This window comes from Meleagris gallopavo, chromosome 5 (genome assembly GCF_000146605.3).
Source record: "Meleagris gallopavo isolate NT-WF06-2002-E0010 breed Aviagen turkey brand Nicholas breeding stock chromosome 5, Turkey_5.1, whole genome shotgun sequence".
In the NCBI taxonomy this organism is placed as follows: Eukaryota; Metazoa; Chordata; class Aves; order Galliformes; family Phasianidae; genus Meleagris; species Meleagris gallopavo.
In genome coordinates this window covers 35775194-35789636 of record NC_015015.2, presented here as the reverse complement: position 1 = coordinate 35789636, position 14443 = coordinate 35775194, and the positions used below count along the sequence as shown (strand labels likewise).

The following is a 14443-nucleotide window of genomic DNA, read 5'->3' as shown; positions in this document are numbered from 1 at the left end:
GGCCCTTTGAGGGACACAAGATCTTTACTTAGAGAGTGCAAGGGCATCGGCACGCTCCCCTCTGCTTCTGATGCGGCCTTCAGCTCTTTCCTGAAAAGTCCTGCAGGAGACAAGTCAGGAAAAGAAAGACCGGGTTCCACCAGCATGAGGAGAGCAGTCTGTGAGCCCGGTGCTGGGGACACTTGGCCTAGAGCAGCTCCTGCATCAGAGAGCGGAGGCCGTGACTGAGTGGCTGCCTTCCCTGGCCGTCTGCATGCCCTTGAAGGCCAGCGAGGCAGGGAGGTCACAGCCATGAGGGGAGAGCGGCGTGCCCGCAGCGTGCTGCCAACCATGGCCTGCCATGTAGCTGGAGGGAGCTGCGCTGTATGGCATGTAGGGCGACACCTGAGCCGACGTGGCGTAGGGAGACATGGCTGGTGCTGATACGAAGCTTCCAACTGCTGGGAGGCCGTTGTGTGCCTGAAAGGAAAGGGAGACACGTTTCTATGGGAGAAAGACATTTTAGACATAAAGGAAAAATTCTTCACGTTGAGGGCGGTCAGGCACTGAAACAGGTTGCTCAGAGAGAGTATGATGCCCCATCGCTGGAGGTGTTCAGTGCCAGGTTGAATGGGACCTTGAGCTGCCAGATCTAAGTGTCCCTGCTCATGGCAGGGAGATAATCTTTAATGTCCCTTCCAACTGAGTTTATGATTCTAGGACAAAACCTATCTGCTATAAGGAAAGCTGCTGAGGCTTTGTGCAGGAGCCAGGACCAATGATGCTCATGTGACAACTGGACACAGATACCTGGGAATGCCACTTGTCGTCATTCTCCTGGATATCCACTATGCAGAGATGCCTTTGTGTTTTCCTTTTAAGACCAGCTATCTGCATCAGCCCGCACACCTCTCCCAGGAGTCTATCCATGGCCATAACCAGCGGCTTAAGAACACGTAAGGAACAAACACTGAGAGCAGGACAAGGAACAACATGTATTATTCTGTGATTCTGTTATGAGTTGATATTTAGGCAGTCCTTTGTGGAGCTAGGAATTGAACTCAATGATCCTTGTGTGTCCCTTCCAACTCCTGATATTCTATGATTCAATGAGTATGGCCTCCTTGTATTTCCCCCTGCAATGCCAGGGACTCCTGCAGCCCGTAGTTGCATCTAATGCTGATGTTCAAGACCTAATGCTACTGCTATCTGTGATGGATCCATCCCAGCACCTCACCTGCTCCAGCCCCAGCAGGCTCAGCCCTGAGCTGTAACAGTCAGGCATGCGCACAGATCCTGACATAAGGCTCCCGAGAGTGAAAGGTATCAAGTAGCTGGAGAACTGAAACATCTGAAACTCTTTGGTAACAGTTTGCACAGAGCATGAGTCAGAACTGTAGTATTATTACTGATGATGTCTTTTAAAATCTGTTTTCTAGGTGTCTCTAATATAACCTTGCAAATGTTCTTTGCTCACAGCTTCTCCTGGTTTCAATAGCACTTCTGTGCACAAAGCAATTACAGGGCTAGGTCTTTTCCTGCAAGCTATTTTCTTAGGTCCTACTGTGGGGTAGGGAGAAAGGTTTCTATTTAAATAAAGAAGGGAGAGTCCTTCAGTCTGCTGGGATAGAATTTCACAATGAATGACTCCTTATTTAAATAAAAAAGTTCAGTGTTTTACTTCACACCCTGTAAATGCTTCTTAAGCAGAACAGGAACAAAACAGGATCATTTATCTTGCTTAGGTTTTGATTTGTGTAGTGTTTATGTTTTAGTATTTGTGGTGGTTTGTTTATTTTTGTTGTTGTTGTTGTTTTACCAAAAAGGTTTTCTGAGTATGAAAGAGTGGATATTGATTCAGCAGATCATGTACTGTCTGCCAATTTTTCAAAGATTTAATCACCTTGTAAAACTGGACCTACTCTGGACAGTGCAGAGCTGAAAAGCAAAACAGGCTTTTGTTGCTGCTGAAATTTCAGGCACTGTTAACATTTCACTTGATCAATCTCTGTCCAAATTGCACCTGTCCAAATTTCCAGTATTTATCCTCATAAATGGCACTGTCCTAGTTTCAGGTTTATGTTTCCTACCAATGTAACTTAGTTCCACTGGCTGGACTGTCTTCTCATTGATGCTTGGGAAAACAAGCAGTAATCCTGCTGGAGTCAATATAAATGTGTGCAACAATCTAAAACAGCAGGAGACAGTGAGGGGATTCCAGCCATAAGTCTCAAATAGGGGTATTAATTAGTACAAAACATACAGCTGCAGCAGCAACATAATTGTCATTCCAAATCCATAAACACTTTGTTGAGGCTGCACGCACCTTATTCTTTTGAAAATCCAAATATGTGACCTGACCTTCAACTCCAATTACATGTCTCCTACTGTGTCTCAGAATTACACTTTAGCCTTGGTTCTAAATATCGGCATTTTCAGCAATACTAATTAATACAAACCCTCAAATAATTGCACTGTAAATTACTATACTTCTTAAATCACATGGAAGATTATTTCACTGAATTTATTGAAAGTAAAAAGCCTGACAGGTCCAAAATAGTTGCTGCTCCCCAAGTTCCTTGCCTCTTCCACGATATAGAAGTATGAAACAAGAAAAGAGAATATCTGTGGTTTTCCCAGCAGCAACAAAAAGCTTTTCATGAGGCTAGCAGAACCAGTAGAGGCAGATTGTAACACGGACATCAAGGCCCACAACCCAATGGAATCCTGCAGGAAGAATGGCAGAAACCTTACTGGGGGCTGGAAGGAGACCTGGAGCCAGTCCTTGGGGAGACCCATTACTGTTGTGACAAGATGGGGCAGGCAAACTTCCAGCCTGGAGGACCGGAATAGGTTCTTTGGATGGTCATGTGCTCCCCCGGGCTTGCCCATTCTCAAGCAGGCTGGTGCCCAGCAGCAGGCTAGAGGCTGGAAGTCCCGTTTTAAGTAAGGTGCTTCAGCATGAATGGTGATGTCCTATGAACACTTGGTTGTGCCTTTATAAGACTTCTCCTAAGCTACAGAGGAGGCACATGTCCTTCCATCCTCCTGCCTTGCCACTGCTCCCCCTTAACACGTGGCTCTGGGAAAAGCCAGCCTCCTCCTTTGCTGTAGAGAAGGTAAAATGTTTCCCGTATGCTGTATAGACCGCTGTGTTGTAGGATGCTCTCTAACCACTGGTGCTTCCTTCTAAAACTCTTTAGAAAAGACAGATGCTCTAACATCTCATCTGAGTAGAATAAGTACTCATTCTTAGGTATGCATTCCTTCAAAGCTGTGTGCAGTGCTGCATCATGCCAAGCTGAAATATCACTTGGTGTGACTGCTTTGCCACACACCTGTCCCCATCCCACTATCACAGGCCAAGAGTTTGTTGGTGGGAAATGTAACTTTCAGCCCTCAAGAAATTACTTCCTGCTATGTACTAACCTAAACTCTGCAAAAACAAAACAAAACAAAATTTCCAGAAATGATGACTATGTCTATATATGTAAATAAAATAGACCAGGGCCAATTCTTCAACACTGAGGATGATCAGCATTGTACATACCCAGCTTTACAGCTCAGCTTCCTCTGACCAGAAAGAGGGTGGCCTCATCTACAGCCTTTGGGAGGGCTCTCTGGCCCATGCCCTGCCTGATCCCATGCTGAGGATCATGCTTTTCTTAACCTACTGCCATGAGAACTGATGTTTTCATGCTGTCTAATGTTTTGAATGTGAGAAAGATCTTGCCCTAGACATTTGGTGCAGAACATGGAGACACATATGTAGGGACTTCCAGGGACCTGTCAGATGCTTGAAGGCTATTGTCTCTTCCTCACTGAATAAATTAATCCCTTGTGTTTTAGTACCAGTGCTACCAAGATTTGAAGACTGAGTGATTTGAGTGTCAATAGGTGTCTGAGAAAAGCAGGCAGCACTGGAGTGAGCCAGAGCAGTTTCCACACAGAGCAGGGTTCTGCTTCAGTGGGAGATTGTGCCATCCTGGCAAAGCTGCTCCTCCAGTCCCAATTCAAAGCTGAGGGGATGACTTAAAACTGTGCCACTCTGAAAGAAATCACTAATTTTCATTTCTGACTTTCAACATTGAGGGACTTAATGCAATAATTTTAACCACAAGGACTTTTCCGCTAAACAGCAGAGGGAAACAATTGCTCTGCATTGTTGCCTCTACTGATGTTTGGAAGCAACTGATGGAATAACTGCTTCCAAATTTCAGGGCTGTGCTGTCAACCTAGAACACATGGTTTGTGAATTCAGTGAAACATGTTCTCACAAAGGTACCTGCAAACAACAGCTGAGTCAGGCTCACTGGTTCAGTCTCATGCCGTCCTACTGAGTTACCATGATACATGCCAGCACAAGTGAAAGGATTATCCAGCAGGAATCAAAGCCACAGAGACTTAAAATGTCACTTTATGTGTTATAAAATGATGATGCTGTGTGCATTTTCACCAGGGCAGGAGTTGACTCAGTAGTTTTTATAGAAGGACTTGTCGTTTTAGACACTCTAAGTACGGTGCATTGCTTTCAGTCTGTTTGGGATTTGGGAAATAACGTGGTGGGTGGGTTGTGCAGGATTGTCTTTGGAACAAATAACTTCCACCAGCTGTTTAGATTCCTATGAGTGAAAACCTAAGATTGCCATCCATAACTCAGTTTCTGCTATAGAGCTTACTCTGGTGTAAGACGCCATACAGCTCAGCCTTGGCCTCTTCTTTCCTGCATTTCAGGTCACAAAATTTCTGCACAGGATTCCCAATTAATCCATGTCAGACAAGCAGTGTGACTTTTTTTCCTGCCTTGGCCATGTTAATACCAGGAAAAACACAAGCTAGATTCCACTTTCAGCCATAAATTCAACTTACATCCAGTAACTGAGCTATACTGTTTTATTTCATCCCTTTTTCTGCTCTTCTTTCTCAGTGTTTTGCTTGCTATACATGTTCTCTGAGTATCAAATTTAGATCCCCTCCATGTGATTCCTTCATGTGTAGTTTCTAAATGTTTCCAAAAATGACCCAGTCATCTACAGTTTCTCAGAAATAGCATTCAAAATTGCAAGTCTGCATTTAGGTTAATTATTATTGATAGCAATCATGCAAAGAATCTCATTCCAAACCAACATGGTACAAATGAGAGATGGATGCCTCCTCAGTTTCACAGTCTGACTCTGAAGTAGACAGTTGATTCTGTCCACAAAAATGTAGATGATTCTTCTTATGTTAAAGCAATTGTTTCCAATGGTTTGAGTCTGTCCATTGTAATGTAACTGCTATGGTATTGTTTTGTAGGGGTAATGTATTATGTAGATGAAGCATTTGTTTTGTGGAAGCATTCTAAATGCTGAGGAAGCATTTCTTGAGAAATTACACTGGCTTCAAGACCAAGCTAGCTGATCTGACAGCTCTGATGAGCTTGGACGTGACTCAGCCCAAGCTCCCTTGTCAGAGAAGCAGAAGCTCTGCCTGTGCTACTGCTTCAGGAATGCACTTCTGGTTGCTGCTTTGTGTTTCTAACACTTCCTTGGGTGAAAGGAAGCCTCCCTGCCATTGGATGAGTGAACTCAGCAACTGCCTTTATCCTCCAGCCCAGGGCCTTTCCCCAAAAGCAAATGAAACAGCTCCATGGAGGTGTGAGTGTTGTGAGCAGCAGATCCCAGCAAATAGAGTGGCCTTGGCTACAGAGCATCACAGACACTCCCACTGCTCATTTCTCAAAACAAAATGCTTTAACAATTCCTGGGGTTCCTGAATGTCCTGAAAGCACAAGTAGCTACTGGAGGAGCTATTTTTTCCACAGCAAGGGAAAAGCATAGCAGGAAGTCGAGCTGAGTATCTCATCCTTCAATCAGAAGAGCAGATGACTTTAAAAACCCAGAGGATAGCTGATGACCTTTGTGACGTGCACATCATCAGTCAAAAAAGTGATGGTAAGGAGACTAGGAGCAATCAGTGCAAACTGAAAGCATAAAGGAAGCAAATATGCTAAGTTTCCCTTTTTAATTGGAAGTTAAATGTGATTTATACATCAAAGCAACACATGGGATCCCGAGGGAAGAGTAAACAAATTTTCGAAGTAAAACATCAGCAGCAGGCATGCAATGGAAATCTCATTTTAGAAAACAGCATTACCTAAAGACGTAAGAATACACCTATGTTACTTTTAAGCTTTTAAAATAAAATATTTTGGTGCATACTGTCATTAACGAAATTAGAGCTAATTTCTGAAGCTTCTATTCAGTACATCAGCATCAATAAGAAAAATTACATGATCCTAAAAGCACTCATTCAAAATCAGCATCCCCCTAAAATTAACGTCCTACAGAGGTAAGTTAGAGTTACCTAAAAAATAAACATCACAGAAATGAGCAGTGATTTCATTTATGCAATTTATTATATCTTTGTATTAAGAAACTTTTGAAGAAAAATGTAATAAAATTGCTAAGATGGCAAGATGTATTGATAACCCAGTCAGAGCTGATCCTGCAAACTACTTTTGCTGTCTTTTCCTTATATTGGAAATTTTTCTGCAAAAATATGTTCATAATTCAGGTTAGACTATGTCCATATTCTTGTACGATGCCCTTCTTTTACTGAATATGTTCCCACTTTCATCTTCTGCTAATGGAAACAGAAGAATAGAATGGACAGATTCTGAAAAGTGAAAACATTTTCATTAAATGATTTTGAAGTCCAAAAAGCCTTGAACGAAGTGGGAACATTTTGTAGGTAGGATACTACTTTGAAACATGTGCCTTAATTTTCAGTAAGAACTGGAGAGGTAATACACAGAAATTGAGAAGCTTCTAAAATAGCACATGGGCAAGATGTTTGCACTCAGTCTGTCTTGTAGCTGAGCTGGGTTGATTCCCAAAACATTAGACTTTGAAAAATAGGAAGAAAACTTTCAAGGCTGGGAGTTACAGGATTCTCTTTCTTTCTATGTTGTATAAAGCAATGCTGATATTCTATTCGAATACACAGTTAAAACAGAGAATATGCAGCCTCAAGTGCTTTGCAACATTGCAGACATACTCAGTTATCCAATTCTATACCATCTCTCTTACACTGATGCTTTTATCTTTACATCTGTTTTCCCCGTTATTAAATTCAGTAGTCCTTGCATTAGTCTATACCACATGAGCAAATCATGCTACTTTTAAAATAAAGTTCATCTGCTTAATAATGAGCAGATCCTATTCCCTGTGCTTAATATGCTTTTTTATTAACTTAAAGTTCCTTCCTTTACTTGTGGGCATCCCCAGCTGCACTGAATAACACAGAAATCAGATAGGATCAATTGAGTGTTTTAACTGAAGCTGCGACATGCATCAAGATCACTCTTAATTATATTTTCTTATCAAGTTTTGAATCTTAGCCTCGTCAGGGAAATAAAAACACTTTTTTGGAAATAGTATTAACTGGAATTTACACACCATCACCGATGCTTTCCTAAAGGAGTCATGGGCATTTTACATCTTTTCCAAAACCAACTACAACAGAAACAAAAGAAAAAAAAAAAAAGAAAAAACCTCTTTCACAGAGACTTAAACAGGTAAAAACAATCTGAGAAATCCACTACAAAAACAGCAGAGGGAAGGACAGATGGGAGAAAAAAGGCTGAGACAAGGAGGACCGAGGGAAAACAGACTACTCTCCAAGGGAAAAGGGTGAGTGAGTATTTTAGATGCTTGCTCAGAACAGAATGGTTTTCAGTGATTTTCGCTGTGAAATTACGACACAGGACATAGAACATAGGACACATCAGGCACATACTAATAAGTCTGCCTAAAATGTTTCCCAAATTTGAGTATTGTGCAAGTGCTGTAGGTTCACTGAATGGTTGTTTTCCATTCACACTCCAGTTTAGGAAGAAAGTGTGTAAATGGAACTCATCACCTTTCCAATGAAAATGTTGATTCTTGGGTTATTTTCTATTATTTAATAAACCTCACAATCGTATTTACTCTGAGTACAAAGTTTGATTTCAATTGTAAAGATGAAACTTGAACTTCCTTTAGACAGATACACTGTCCTTAACGGACAAAAGGGAAGCTCAGGAAAAGTCATGCCTTGAGAACAAAGTCCCAGGAGTAGGAACTAGCAACACAATCACTTTGTTTTAAAACAGATTCTCACAGTAATTCACCCCTAGTATTTTGGCAAAATCTGGAGTTTTGCAGGGCAACTATGGGCATTAAACAAGTAAACACAATGACTAGAACAGGCATTTGTTCTTCCTACAATAATGTTTTAAACTATGATGTATTAGCAAAAATCTGTACAAAAAAAATCCTTCTTTGTTACAGTATATGTAACAATACATTGTAATTTAAATATAGTTTTATTTAAATGAAACTGAAGTTGATGGGAAGAGATGTTACGAGCACAGAGATATCAAAGGGATTTTTGCTGGTTAAAAGTTGGGTAAACATGGGGTCAAACTGGTCAAACCCTCACTTTGTTCTCTTTAGGGAAAACCAAAACTGCAATCCCCTTTGTCTAACCAAGTCCTGATGCTGTGGAGGCAATTACTAGGCAACTGGCAAGTTAGGATGGGTGAAATCAGAACCCACTGGATAGACATCATTATGATTAGACATATACACAATCCCTAAAGGCTGATAAACTGCCACAACAGATGAACAAACTGTACAGCCTTTATCTACCTTTCACTCTCCTGCAAGCACCTGAAGACTGAAGAGATCAAGTCCTGTTTGATCTCCTTGCCCCAACACTGATCCCTGGCTGTGACAGGCATCTCCCCCACTCTCGCCTTCCAGGCCATGGGCCTCTTAGTCACAGCGGAGCTCCTGGCTACGTGGGGCCTTTGGAGCAGAGGATGCTCAGTGCGCAGTCCAAGTATCATTGTACCATTCACTCACCTCTCTGACTTTCTTTATTAGTTTCATCCGGGTGGAGTGCCCTGTAGCCATGTGGGTTGGTGGGCAGGGCACTGGGTTTTGGCCGTGGAAGCAGGTGGCCAGTAAGAGGCAGGTCTCACAAATGGGGTTCGAATGGGGTGCCATCCAGATCACCTGGGAAGGAATCGGGTGCATGTAGTGGGATCAGCTCATGCCCCTCACCCACAACATGCATTGACATGGATGCCTAGACCTCGAGCAAGCCATTTTAGTGATTGTATTGTAACAACAGGCGCTGGGCTTGAGATAAGACTGAACTGGAGAGTCTCCAAGCCAAGGTCTGAGCCCTTGCACCAGACAAAAAATCTGCTTACAATTCTGTTAGGTACTATGGCAAGAAAGCCAAAATGCCCCTCTCTTTAGCAGCATCCCCTCTGCCAGGTATGGGTTGGAAGATGGTGGTTTGAACCTTTATCATAATGGATTTTGCATGGACCCGGAATAGGAGTTCAGTTCCCTGAATCCTGGTTTAGAATATAAGACGCCAAATAAGCAATCTGCTAATGAAATTTTGCAATTAAAAATCTGTGTAGGAGGGTCATGTCATTTAAAGTTAAGTTTGCATCTCACTCCCAAAGAAGTAACTATATGTTGCAGGTTCTAAGCAGCGCAGATAAAAACAATTACAGATGCTTTGGCCACCACATTCACTGTTCATCTACAGTCAATATTCAGGAACTTAAATATTTACATTGCTTACGTTTTCTGTGTAAATAATTGCCCAGAATTGCACCCACAATTATTTGCAATCACTTGCCCTAAAATGGGGCCTTCATTTTTATGCTGCAAGTAACGTGGAGATCAGGATTACCTCATCAGAATGCAGCCCAAGAATAGAACAAGGAGTGTCATCCCACTGAGCTGAGAAGTCAAGACGGAAAGGCTGAGGAAGTTTTACTGAGACAAAGATGAAAGGTTTGCTACTTCGGGGTCCACCTAATCAGAGAAAGACTACCCAATTCACATTCACAGCCCCTTGTAACTAGGATTGTTCTCAGCAGCTCCACTAGGTTTGGAGTCAGACCTCCAAACAGCTCACACTTTTCTCCAGTAAACTCACAACAACCACTTGCCCTCTGATCCCAGTTACAAACATTTTCCTTTTAGTGAGCATCAGCTCCCTTTGGCAGCATGCTTGTCTGCTTCCTGCAATACGCACATATTTCAGAAAATAATTCTGAAAAAGATATGTTTCCAAAGCTATTTGCGTCTCAACAAATCAGACAGGCATGCATCAGACCTTCTGTATTTTCATACACGTGCAAATATCAGCTGCAGTTCTTTGACTTTACATATTCCTTACATTAGTCCAGAAAGGCACAAGCGTGAGATGGGTGAAAACTGAATTAGGAATATGAGAAATATTTATTAAATTATTTCATTTCAAATATAGTGTACGATTGGATTTGTATCCCAATGATTTCAGATGATATTTTTTCCTATCGCAGCCACTCCTATAAGCTGTCTAATGCATAAAAGTACTCAGGATATTTATCCTTTGTGTTAGAACTATGATTATACATAGAAGCCTTCCCCCCAACACAAAATGAAAGTGTCTCTCAGTGTGAATACTGGTATGTAACTGAGATCCTTACAAAACTTTTACAACCTGAAACTGTCAAGTTCTCAGAAAACACTATTTTCCTTTTCAGTTTCACAATTCAGATTCACAATCGCACTCTTTGCAAAGCGGTATGATAAGAGAAATGTGCAAAGATACTGCGGTGGGAAAAACATAATGTGGCTCCTTACACAAGGACAGTAACTTGGGACATCAGGTTATTAGAAGTGAATACAAACTTCACAAGGCGTTGTTGTGACTCCCTATACAGTTTTGATGCAGAATGATAATTCTCCAGGCAGTTCTCCTATTCCTCAGCCCAAACACCAAAGAACATCGCAAAGACCCCAGTGACACCAGGAAATTAATAGCATTTATAGTGAAAAGTGTTCTACAGTCAGCCATTCAGTTTCATGTTAAACAAGCGGGACTACGTATTGCTGAGGCCAAAATTTGAAGTTTTCCTCCTTTTTTTGTCCAATCCTCTCTTAGACTGAATTCACACTCACATGTACGTTAGGGGTAAAATGCAACCACCCACACTACTCTCAGATCAGCCCTGGCTGAGCTGAATGGGAGCCCCCCCCAAGAACACAAGGCTGCAGAGCCCTATGATAAAACAAGTGGGTATCCATTGGAAGGAGGGAGCAGATCAACATAGTTTGAAAGTACTAGTCTGTTCTTCAGGCTCAATTCTTCTAGTCTTGCTCATGCAGAGAGAATATCCAAGGACTTTCTTGAGAGGTAAAATATTATCTTCCATGACTGAGATGGGAGGAAGAATTCCTTCACCCACCCAGCAGCTATGGAGTTCTTTGCTAGTTGCAGGCAGATGAATCTGTGCCATGAATGCTGACAATGCTTAAAACATAGTGCTGATATTAGTTAGGAACAGCAGAATCCACTATAGGTCCCACAAGTTTCTTCATTAATGTGCTTCAGAGCACATTCACTCTGCTCCTTTTATGTAACTCAGTGAAACACATGCACTGGGTTCTGTGTTGCTCTGCTCCTGTTGTGTGCTTCACTGACTTGTTTGTACGGGCATAACACTGGAGCAAGCACTACAGAGCAGCCACCTCTCTTCCGCAGGGGACATCCTCTTTCTGCCTTCCCAAGATCCAGCATTTGCAATGAGCTTTGCACAGAGAAGATGAAAATTCCATTTACCCTGAGGTCCAAACGGAGAGCCTATTGCAATGAAATTCTTCTGGCATGAAAACTGTCTCTGCAGTTTCTCTCTTTCTCATCACTACAGCTACCTGATTGCTGCATCTGCATAAATGAGCCAATGCTCTCTCCTGTCCTCTGCTCATTTGTTTCCATCTGAAGCAATACATATGGTAAAAACAAAAACAAACAACAAAAAAAAACACAGACACAAAAAACCAACCATGTAAAGATACAAGGATGCATTTTGCTGAGACGGCATTGTCATGGAACAGCACTCCAGCCTTATTGAGCTTCAGCAAACAGGCAGCCAAGGCAGTTCTACGTGCAGCAAGATTTTTGGCTCAATTTGCACATTTAGCAAAAAATATATATATATAAATAAACAAAAAGGAAGTTGTAAAAAATAAAATATATTAAAAAAAACACTTTTATATCCTTATTTGACATTAATTTTCTTTAAATATATCCTGAATTAGTAAGGTACTGAACTTCTGACATGCAAGCCAACTAATGTACACATGAATGTACACATGAATGAAATTGCTAGTAAGCAAGCTGAACACCGCATGAACAGACTGGTCTGTAGTGCAGAAAAGCCCATTAATACAAATTATTGAGGGGAAAAAGTGGGGGAAATCTCATTTGTATCTTCTTTCAGTGGCAAAGATCAGAAAATGACCTTTTGGATAAATACTTTTCAGATTTTCCGTCCTTTTAAACTCTCTGGACAATATATTTTTATCAATGAATTCCACTTTATTAATTGCAATTTTCTCCATTTTTAGATGGTGAATATGTTTAGATTACATTTATCAGATTATCTTTCAGATTGAACAAAACTTCAAAATAGAACTGGTAATGACAATAGAGCATATTATGAAGACAAAAGCATAAATGCTGACAGAGTAAAAAAAGGAAATAAAAATGTTTTCCAACACCAGCACTGAAAATCGCAATGTACATAGTATTGTTCCTCAGTGTGCCCATAGGCGTAAATGAGATTTCATAGGTTTATTCTCCTTGAGCCTCATCCTGTGGCTATTTCAGCAGAATCAATGAATGGCCCAGACTGGCACCTGTGATAATGCAGCCCTGGCACAGCCAGCCTCAGCAGAAGAAGCTATTTCCATAATTTTTAGTAAGATTGCTAATTAGTTATTTGTTTCCTAATAAAATTGTGGAAGGGTGAATATTAACTCTAAGTCTGATTTTATCTTTAACTACACAATTATGGCTATAACACTCTGCACATTTTTCACAATATGCAATGAACAAAATAATAACACGACAATAGAAAAAATACAATGCAAAACAAATAGAATAGCAGTATGGGCATCACATTTTTGCAAGGCAGAATATGTAACAAAGTGATTGTTCACTATGGTGTGTCCATTCTACCTTGGTCACTACAAACAGCCGCACAATTTGAACTCAGCAGCTCAGAAAGGTTTGATTCAGCTCCTCTCGGCACCAAACCAATCACAGAGTCCAAAAGCAGACTGAAAACTCAGGACACGTGTCCCAAACTTCTGCCCTTGAGGGGCAGCACACTGAGACCTTTTTTTTATATATTCTTTGAATTCGTTACAAGTGTGACAAAGGAATCACAGGGAAGGCAAAGGGTCCCAGAAGCCCGTCTTATGTTTTGAAACGTTTTCTATTAGATGGAAAAAGTACAGTCAGGTTCTCTTTGTTTGGTTGTGTTTTTCTGAAACCTGCACTGCCCAGCTAGCAACAGCTGACTCTTTTAAAGCTTTTCCCCTGGCACAGGATTTGATTAGCAGGCATAAGGATTTACACAGAGATTTGTTAAGTTGCAGTTATACTGTGCTGCAATAAAATTATTGATAGTTCGCAGTCTACTTAAGCGGTTAAAAACGCTTCACGTAGGAAGCAGATACGAATTTTCTTTTTTTTTCAGATACGCATTTTCGAATTCTTCCCCTACCTCCCGAGCGCCGCGCACAGCCCGCAGCGCGGCCAGCAGGGCGGCAGTGGGACGCGCTGAAAGCAGCAGGGGCACAGAGCGAAGGAAAGCACCGAGCCGACAGCGGGAGCTCAGCCCCGGGAAGGGGCCGCATCCCCAGGGCTAAGCTTGGAGGCCCCACGCACCCCCCCGCCCGGCCGGCCCTCTCCCTTTACCTGGCTGTACTTGGCATCCTGTTCCAGGGAGCTCTTCTCCAGCCCGTTCACGGCGTGCTGGGCTGCAGGGGGGAAGCTGCTCCGGCCCAGGCTGCTCCACTCCTCCACCTTTGGGCTGGGGTACGAAGAGGTGTCACTCACTGCGGGAAACACCGGGACAAGGGGTTAGAGCTAGACCTAAGGGGCAGCCGTCCCTCGCCCTCTGCACAGCGCTGAGCCCCCGCGTCCTCCCTGGAGAGGGAGACGGCTGTGCCTCCCATCCTTATGAGCAGTCGGTTAGAAGACCAGCGTGCCACCAGGCCCGGAGCTGGCTCGGCCCGGTGCTTGGCATCCCCGGAGTCCGCCAGAGAGACTGACAGGAATCGCTGCCCATGCGTGGCTGTGGACAAACAGCAGCCCGCGGTAGAAGGAAAGCTGGAGCGGCCGCGTAACACACGCGGTTCTAAATACGTTTAGGACCAAAACTAAGAAAAAGTAAACAAACCACACACACACACACACACACAAAAGCAGAAGAAAAAAAAAAAAAAAGAGGGAGAGAGAGATCTTAAAAGGAAGAAAATAAAAGAAACACGAACGGAAAGGGTGGAAAGAGGGGGAAAGTGCCCTATCCTTTACATGCAGCAGCCGTGGCACGGAGACCCGGGCTGTGCGTGAGCTC

General features: G+C 42.4%; 1 protein-coding gene across 1 annotated transcript; it reads right to left on the bottom strand.

Moving 5' to 3' along the window:
• Nucleotides 1-204: 204 nt before the first annotated feature.
• PAX9 (paired box 9) lies at nt 205-13947 on the bottom strand (the record flags this gene model as incomplete). Its single annotated transcript, XM_031553771.1, has 3 exons — nt 205-459; nt 8868-9020; nt 13783-13947. Coding segments are annotated over 3 exons (573 nt in total), but the record flags the coding sequence as incomplete, so codon positions are not given.
• Nucleotides 13948-14443: the final 496 nt, after the last annotated feature.